Source organism: Helicoverpa armigera, chromosome 10 (assembly GCF_030705265.1).
Source record: "Helicoverpa armigera isolate CAAS_96S chromosome 10, ASM3070526v1, whole genome shotgun sequence".
NCBI lineage: Eukaryota > Metazoa > Arthropoda > Insecta > Lepidoptera > Noctuidae > Helicoverpa > Helicoverpa armigera.
Genome location: NC_087129.1, coordinates 5,370,648 through 5,380,326, shown reverse-complemented (window position 1 = coordinate 5,380,326; position 9,679 = coordinate 5,370,648). Strand labels below are relative to the sequence as shown.

At 37.1% G+C, this 9,679-nt stretch overlaps 1 protein-coding gene across 1 annotated transcript; it reads right to left on the bottom strand.

Moving 5' to 3' along the window:
- Positions 1 to 3,920: 3,920 nt before the first annotated feature.
- Positions 3,921 to 8,597, bottom strand: LOC110377306 (ets DNA-binding protein pokkuri). Its single transcript, XM_021336141.3, has 5 exons — positions 8,311 to 8,597; positions 6,585 to 6,861; positions 5,944 to 6,498; positions 5,588 to 5,837; positions 3,921 to 5,504 (listed from the first exon to the last, which is right to left on the bottom strand). Exons 2-5 carry the CDS (start codon positions 6,850 to 6,852, stop codon positions 5,165 to 5,167), a joined length of 1,413 nt encoding a protein of 470 aa, XP_021191816.1. The 5' UTR covers positions 6,853 to 6,861; positions 8,311 to 8,597; the 3' UTR covers positions 3,921 to 5,164.
- Between the last annotated feature and the right edge of the window lie 1,082 nt (positions 8,598 to 9,679).

Here is a 9,679-nt window from a genome sequence, read left to right as displayed (position 1 = left end):
TATAGGTGTTTTTTTTAAGAGTAGCAATATGTGCTTAATTATTAATGTTTTTCCTTTCGTTTGGTTGAATAAAAATGTATGTAGATTGCTAGTTCCAACAGTTCTTTAATCATATTCATGTAGATCAGTGTTTCCCAAAGTGGGCGATAACGCCCCCTTGTGGGCGCTGCAGGTCTCAAGGGGGGCGGTAAGAGACCCAGAAAGAAAATGGGGGCGTTGTGTAGAGGCCTGGGGGGTCATTTGTAATTTTATTTACTCTCAACAATAACTTGTGAACATCAACTAATATGAATTAAAAGATTGCTCAAACTCGGAAAGTTGGAGCACCGAAGAAACAAAGACACATACAGCTGACTGTCGATGCAGTCACGGTTTCTTTTAATTTGTGTTCAATTCCACGTTAAATTTGAGAAATTCTCGAACAAACACTACTTTTATGTCCCAAAACTCAAAAATGATGTCCCAAAACTCAAAAATTTTCACGCTCGCTTTGCTCGCGGTTTCTTTACTCTTGAACTTCTTATCACATATAGCTACTTTTAATGCCCTATTACTCAAAAAAATTCACGCTCCCTTTGCTCGCGGCTTCTTCACTTCACAGTTGCCTTATATATTTATATACCTTATATACTTATATATATTTATTATATATGTTTAGGACTTTTAGTGATCCAAAACTCAAAAAATTTCGGGTTTGCTTCACTTTACATTTTATTTTATTTTTCAAAAATGTTTAGCCTACCCTAGCAAAAAGGTAGCATCGTTGTTAAGTCCTTTTATTATTAAGAAAGTAACTTCTAGTTTCCATATGAACTTTCTTATTTACGGTACTACTTTAAGTCCCAAAATTTTAATACATAGGCGCCAACACCAACAAAGAGTTATGTACGATAGGGGTACATTTTAATTAATTTTTGTTTTGAGTTCTAAAATATAACAAAAAATTTCACGCTCGCTTCGCTCGCGCAATCAGAAGCTATGTTTCCTTGTTTTTGCATTCACCAAACACCAATAACTTATGTACGATTGGGCTACATTTTACGTCATTTTTGCTTTGACTTGTTAACTATAAAAAAAAATTCGCGCTCGCTTCGCTCGCGCAATCTAGTAACTGCATATGTCTCTGTTTTTCGTATGGGTTTGAATTGCAGTTGGAGGGCGCCATAGAAATCTCGCCCAGGGCGCTAGTAGAGTTAAAACCGGCACTGAATACATAATCTGTGAAAATTGCACTCTCTAACTATCACGGTTCATGAGATACAGCCTGGTGACAGACGTACGGGCGCACGGCCGGACAGAGGAGCGAAAACAATTGGGTCCCGTTTTACCCTTCGGGTACGGAACCCTAAAAAATGGGGGCGCTAAAAAAATACTTATTCTCAAAGTGGGCATTAGACAAAATAAGTTTGGGAACCACTGATGTAGATGATGTAGAATACACGCAGGACATGTAATGAACTTCAGACATATTTAACAGTTTTCACAAAACTATGGAAATCCTGCAAGAAGTGTTTCCTTTGTTCAGTGACTGCAAAAAGTTGGGCATTACTATGTACTCTAGATTCATAATATTTGTGACATTCCATTCATTGGCAGATAGCTTGAATAAATAAAAGTATGGTGAATTTATACTATAGATTCACCAAACTTTTACATTGCCTAATTGTTCTCACTATATCCTACTGAAACCTGTATGTGGGTTTGTTACCATTGAGTCAGACTAGTGTTGCAAAAAAACCTGATAAAAAACTGTTTTTTTTTTCTGGGCCTTGTCTTTTTTCAAGAGTATAATAACTGAAATTTTTAGGGCATTTACCGTTAAAGATTAATACTTAAGATTACATAAAAGAGTCTTAGGTTTATTCTTGAATCTACAGAAGTTTTCTGATATAACAGTACCAACATTTCATAAAAATATTGGCAACATTCATCGATATGAACTCAACGAAAGGGAAATCACCAAATCATAGGTATACCTATTTATGCATGGGGAAATCCCCTTTCGATTTGTTTGTAATTCTATGTTGAAAGTAGTGAATTATGAATAAATAATATTTTGATTTATTATACAAATTTAATTTATAATTGAACTAAAAGTAGGCTAGAAAAAAACAAAATTTAGAAAAAAACATTGATGCAAAGTTTTTTTTCATGTTTTTTTTTCGATTAAGTGAGAAAAAACAAATCGTTTTTTTTTCATTTTACATCACTAAGTCAGACCCACTTGTGTAAAATTATTCTTTAAAAAAAAAACAAGTAACATTGGATCATTGCATCAATTTTTCTTTTTTGTCAGTACAACAATGTAACTATCCAATGAGGGTTTTCGATATTTTTTCTGCCGCCAGGCGGCGCTTCGTATGCGTCAGGTCCGAACAGCTGTCAAATAGTATGGAATTGTAGGTGTCGAACTTATTGTTTATTGAAATTCTGTTATATTGGAAGTGTTATTGATTTTATTATGGACTACGGTCAGAATAAGGTTTCCGAACTAAAAGTTGAGCTAAGAGAGAGGGTGCAAAAGTCACTGGTGCTAAGGAAAAGCTTGTTGAAAAATTTGTTAACACAATATGATTTAGTTTTTTTTATTTACTCAACCGCAATAGTAAAACAATAATGCAGTGCTTTAATTATAAAATAAAAAAAAAACACTAAAATCGTTCACTATTCATAGTAAAGATAAGCACTTTGACAGTTACCTGGACCTGACGACTCGGTGCTGCCACCTCGTGGACGCCATTTTAGAAAACCCTCATTAGATCTTTCGCCAGTCATAGCGTCAAAATTTCGAATACTTAAATATTAAAACAATAAATCAGTAAGTAAAAATTACTTTTAAATAAGACAGTCAAACTATCTACCAGGAATGTTACAAATATTACGAATCCAGAGCGCTTTTTGATTCGTTCTTGGGCTCGATTCTCCTATTTTTACTTAAGTGCCATACGATTCACGTTCGACTCGATTCGACTGAGATCCAATCCCGACTCGATTACGATTGAAGCGTATGTGGCATTCCGCTATTTTTTCTTTGAAATAAACGTTTTCATCCTTTTCTGTCATTCAATAATGAATCGTTTTGTTTGCAAATGATTTACGATTGCAAAATGATTGTACAGCAAACTACCGTATAGACCAAAATCACCAAAATGGCAGACCAATCGCACACCAATCAAATGTCAATCGAATACGATTGGCTAATTACTTATTGTGCTTGAAGACACATCAAATTGATTTATTTAAAAGCAAGTCGTGGTTATTTTGTAACGATCGAAAGCATTGTTTTAAAGGACGATGCCTCAAAACATCCTCCAACAGACTTGAACCTAGTGTCATCGGAAGCGCCTCATTCGATAGATAATTACTTATACTCAATGGCGACATACTCCAAATGTACAGGGTTTAGGAACTAACAATATTTTGATATGCATCATAGGTAAACTAATTTCTAAGGGTTTGATTACCGACTACCCATAGTTTACAAAGATTGATTACAAAGCCGTCGAATATCACGACGTTCTAATAAAGGAAATGCATGGTAAAATGTATGCTAATTATCTGCATAATTAAAATCTTTAAATTCAACAACATTCCGCTGCGCGAACGCACACGAAAAATCTGTTGGTCTGCGATAGCCCATCCCTAATAAGGCTTCCTCGAGGAATGGGCTGTACGGGATCGCAAAGGTTCCATTACTAAATGCTTGTTAAATTATTAGGTTCTGTCACGGAAACTATTAGGGGCGAGTGAGTAGTGTTAAATATCGTCAACTTTAGTTGACCTTCATTGGAAGAGTCACATGGCCTTTTCTAATCTTTGATAAAGGCTTATCCAGGCAGGTCTGTATTGGCGTTAAAAACCAGTAGGTAGACTATCTTGGTTCTTACTTTGGAAATACGAAATCGGTAGAAATAAATGACTTTGTAAGACATAATATTATTTCTCATTTATTTTAAGTTATAATAATAAATCTCGACACAATATTTAAATGTGAAACTCCATGTTTATTTTATTGTGTACATCAAGCTGGAAATATTGGCATCCATACCAAATAGAAATAAATGTAAAAATACAAACTCAGTTGTAATAGAACTTACTGATATACTAGGTACTTTGATAAAGCTCCACTTTTTGTTTTACAAATCATACATACACTCTCTTTACAGTCAGTTACTTATTCTACTTAATTAAGAACTATATTTATATTTACAAAGACATCTTTACTTCATAACATCTAACTAACTACCTACCTACCTACATTGATAAAAGAGATCACAGAAAATTGTAGCTGGAAATCTTTGAGTAAATCCCTATCGTACTATATGTCTACCACTTTATTTTATCACAGTGGGTGTGTTTCTTATTGATTTCAAGGCATTTTTCAAAATATTTGACATTTTATTGTCTTTTCAATAAATAGTAATAAGATTTAATATATTTCTTTAAAAACCCAAAACATAACTATAATTTCGAAGCTGCCAAATACGATTAAATTTCGCATTGATGTGGTAGATGTTATAGTTAAATTTCACTTGCTACAATTGAAGGTTTGCCAAAAAGAACGAATGGAAGACGTTACATACATTATTTATGATAATATTCTTAAAATTTTAACCCTTTTAGTTCTTTCGGATTATATCTTCTCTTTTCAGCAAATCTAAACAAAAAATATAAAACACGCATAAAACTAATTAAATTACGCAAATGCATTAATCGAGTGCGAACTACGCACATAACATAGTATGGATAGATACAGAGTTTTGGCAACAATCTTCTGTAACTGGTAGATCTCAGTCAACAGTTACGTAAGTGATAGTCCATTGCACAAATCTATAATAATTTCTATGACTTTAACACGAATAAACTCTTGTCCCTTTTTGCTAACTATTTAGATAGATAATTGACACTATTAGGTATAAAAATCACTTGGCACAAAGGCATAATTAAGGTCCATACCCTGTTAAACTCCAATGACCATCCTAAATCTGTCAAAGTACTCTCAGTGCTTGTTCATCAAGTACGATTATATTTTTAGAGGAAGACTTAAATATCCTTTCTGAGAGGAGTTTGACTAGAATTTTAGTGGGTGGAGCTGATTGCATAATGGATATGCAGAAAATGCGTTTTGCACTAACGAGTGTCCCACATTAATAGTCTTTTGTAATCATTGTTCACATTTTTCACTTTTGAGGTTGAGTGCATAATGTTCAGTGGTGTATTCTTGTTTCATCATCATGTTGTCGCCGATGAGAGCACTTATGTGATGTTTGTCATGCGGCGGCGGCACTGGGTTAGGGTCTGGCCGCGCACGTTTCCGCCACGGCTCAGACGCTGCCATACTCAAGTCAGTAGGCATATCTTCGTCAACAGGTTCTTCTTCACAACGTTCTTCTTTCATTTCTGTTTTTACAACCGCTTGAGCCACAACTCTCGTTGGACTCATTTGCTGTCGTAGCAGAGAAATGTTTTTAATGTTCTTCAGTTCAGTTGGATTCCTTAAAAACCTGCAATGATAAATAACGATAAGTGTCAAGGTACATTAAAAATGTGTCTAATTTGATCAATTTTCATTTTTAGCTCTACTTACTGGTAGCAATGTCTTTCTCCTTGCACTTTTCGCAGAATATTGACACGGTAGTAGTATCTTAATGCACGTGACATCTTGTCGTAATTCATGGACAAGTGATTTTTTTGAATTCCCCACAGTTTAGCCAGACCAGCTGGATCAACAATTTTAAACACCCCCGTTTCTCTATTCTTCCAAGCAATGTAGTTTGTGTACCGCTGTGAAGGATCATTTAATAACTGTTGCAGGAAGTCCCAAAGCAATCTTCCATCTGGAAACAATATAATAATTAGTATTACAATTTGTTCATTGTTCCTTATTATTAATGTATTTTCTGACATTAATGTCGCAATATATAAAAAATATGATAGACTCACTTGTATTTGACTCTGGCATATCGTTCGGGAAGAATTCTCTGTGTTGAGCACGATAATGTGAGTGTTGTGGCGCTGGGTGAGGCTGTGGCGCAGGGCTTGCCAATGGCGCTTCTTTAGGAGATCGTGGAGGTGGTGCGAATTGAGCTTCTTCATCGGAATCAGAGTGATTGCTTCCTGAACTTGCAGCCTGTGTATTGGCTGGCATAGATGGTGCATAATTTGGTGCATAGTTAACTGCTTCTCCTCTTTGAGGGCTTCCCGAACTATCTACTGATGGAGCTGGACTTAAGGTTACGGAGTTGGGTTGGGCAGCCGCTGCAGCAGCGCTATGGAAATGATGAAAGCCGTCGACGGCCCATGTTGGAGTAGGCGGGTGTGAATGTGGGGAAGGTGGGTACGGTGCGGCACGCGCTGTGGGTGTCACTGGAGACGAGGGAACTCTTCCCAGCAATGCAGCATCACGTACTAACATTTGCAGCACATTATGTAATACGTCACCAGCGCCAGGACAGCGCTCGCCCAAATCGGTTTTTGTCAGAAGGCATAATGCTTTACCTGAAAGACAAATACATTTCTTTATACAAATCGTTCTTATCTCGTTAAATATCCATACAAATATAGTGGGTATTGTTGTTATTTACCGTTCATTTGGAAGAGATCCATATCAAAATTCGGCAAATCGAATTCTCGTTCGCACCATTTTAAGAAAACTGCGACATCTTCTCTTGTCCATAATCTGGGTTCTGGGGGAAGACCCGCCGGTAGCTGAGCCTTGGCATCACCGAGCGGTGAGGGTGGCGGAGGGGCCCACGGCAAAGGGTACCGCCACAGTAACTCGGTAGGGCTAAATGGTAGCGGTAACCGCTCCATACTAGGCCCTGACGGCAGTTGAAGACTGACAACTTTCATCACGACTGTCTGAAACAACATAAAATTTCCTTTTAAATAAATCTTATACGATGATGGATCTTCTTACATGATGCTTTCACAGTGCAACAGGTTCGGCTTAGATCATCAAAATAACATCACGTATCTATTACCGTTAACAAAGAATGTTGCTACTTGATAATAGGTGGCGCTACGGTGTTGTCATTTCGAACTCATTTGTATTTTCAAAGTTTCTTATCTTACTGAAGGCATCTTCTTATCAGCCATTATTATCTTGTAAACTGATACTACTTGTCTTTCTTTTTTTGAAGCTAAAGTGGATTTCCCGAATTTTATTTCGCCAGCAACGGTGCAGAATTATCAAAGTTTAACATTTAAGTACGGAGTCGCGAAAGAATTGAACTATATAGTCGTTACATAAGCAAGTTATTCAAATCGATATTTGTTTCGTGTTATTTTATTTGTTTTATTAACAACCTTCTTCGTAAAATATCGATAAGTCGTATTACATAATTTACTGTGGTAAATATGTCGATGGATCCGATATTTTACAATTTCAACTTGCGCTTGCTTATTTCGGTATTTTTTAAACCCTCTCCTTGGATTGTAGAGTTAGAAAGGTTTATTCCCTAAACTGCGTTGATAAAAGTGGTTTAAAAGGATTTAGAGCGGTAGATCCTAAATTTTAGTTAATATCTACACATATGGCAAGCCTAATTGACAGGTTATCAAAATTCGATAAACCAGACTTTTGTAAGTAGGTTTGAAGAAATCAGCGACGGTGACGGATGTAGCGATCTTGTTCCATATTGAGCGTTTTATTTGGAAGACAAAGTTAATATAACAATATTTTGTTTCCGTGTGGAAGACATTCTAAGACCGTTCGCAGAAGGTATAGAAATTGAAATGAATTTTTCGGGGACCAGGTAAACTATATCTGTAGCGCCCTCAGACAGTGGCGTAGTAAATTATTAGTGTTTTGTTTATTAAGTTCTGTTATTCTGATGAACAAAATCTTTAACAAATAATAGATATATCCCTTATAACTATTATCATTTGTTGCGTAGGTTCTAGTGACCCGATAGACAGTTGTTTTTAATTTTAATTAGATAATTAGCACCGTGTGGGGTTATGTTAAACTTATTTGTTGATCCAGGTTGCCAGGTTTTGTTTACATCGATTACCAGTAGCTCATTTTTTATAACTTCGTTTTCGTTTTAACAGGCACCTAAAGAATGATATAAGTATGTAAGGTGGGTTTGCATAATGATAATGTTTCAATTTATGCGTGATGCACGTGCAAAGCGAGTTTCTTCATTAACAATATAATATTTAAATTTCTTTGAAGATTAATTTGCTAACAGTTTTGGAGTTCGTATCTCTAGGTACTGTAGACTGTACATTCAGTTGCCTTATCGGGCGCGGTCGGAAATGCGTGAGTCCGCGATAGCGTGGTCTGCGATAAGCACCGCTACTTACCGGCTGAGCTGATCCGGAACTGGTTGCGTCGTCAAAATCCTATAGGTAGATCGAAACTTGACAAAATCAGCACATGTACATCGTCACAACACTAGTAGCACAGAATCCAGTGTTCACAGAGCACCAGGCACACGCGAAGCAGCGGCAGTCCCTCCAAACGTGTCGTGTTACGGCACGCCGTAAACCAGCAGCGTATCTGAGGGATCGGGCTCGCAGACAAGCGTCGCGGGCAACTCTCCGACGCGGACTGATGATGCGGTGGAGGCGCGGGCGGACGGACGCGCGCCATCTACTCCCCTCCCGCCTCCCGCTCGCCCCTCGCCACCTCACACATTGAGATAAAACTTCGGGAGCCAGACCAAGTCCCATTTTTAACTAAACGTACGAGCACTGTTTCCGCAAACCGTTATCGGGGTAGATTGGCGTTGACGGACGACGCCCCACGACTGGAGCACTTGTCGTAGAAAAATATTTTGTAATATGAAGGAACATTGGAATGGGATTATTATACGAGTGAGCCTGCTTAGGGCACGCGGAAGTGCTAGTTAGTGTGGTAGAATTACGTCAGCGCGCCAGTTTTTAATAACTCACAATATTTCCTTGTTTGTACAGTAATCGCAGAGCCACGAGTCTCGTTTTTTTATACATGTATTAAATGCGTTTAATTTCCGGACAAACGTAGATATTTTTAATTAAGTAGGTACCTAACTTCTTACTTATATTGTTCTTATTGAGTTAGGTACTTCTTTTTCTATTAACATTGGGTGACCTACTTTATATGTGAAGAGAACCTATGTTAAGATCATAAATTAAACGAAGGTACTTATCTATACAAATATTTACTTATATCATTGTTAGAATGTTGTTACCTATTTCACAAAATGCAGGTAAACGTACTGTAATCAATTCATCCCTTCGTTTGTTTGGTATACATAACACTAGGAACTCACGAATGTGATCTATCAACGTGCAGTTCAAGATATCGTGACATTACTGAGACAAAGCACAGGAAACGTCTCAGCAACCGGCCGGCAGTTTCCTGGTGCAGAGTGAGACAATATGAGCGCCAACCGGTTTGAGCTGAGCTCATTCGACTCTGCTACGTGTTGTGTTTGTAAGCTCTGTGACACGCATAAATGTTTTTACCATATCTAACTAACTACCTACTTGTGTGTTGTCTTTGAGATTATTTTATCTCTGTAGACAAGTAAGGCTCAAACTTACATCCATAGGTCTTAGGTAAAGTTTTAAATTCAAAAAATTGTCACAGCATTGCATTACAGACCTACAATAATTTTACTGTAATGTCTTTTCGGTCGTTTCATTAATTATGGAGCATCAGGCAATGCAACAGCCAAAGTTGTGTCAC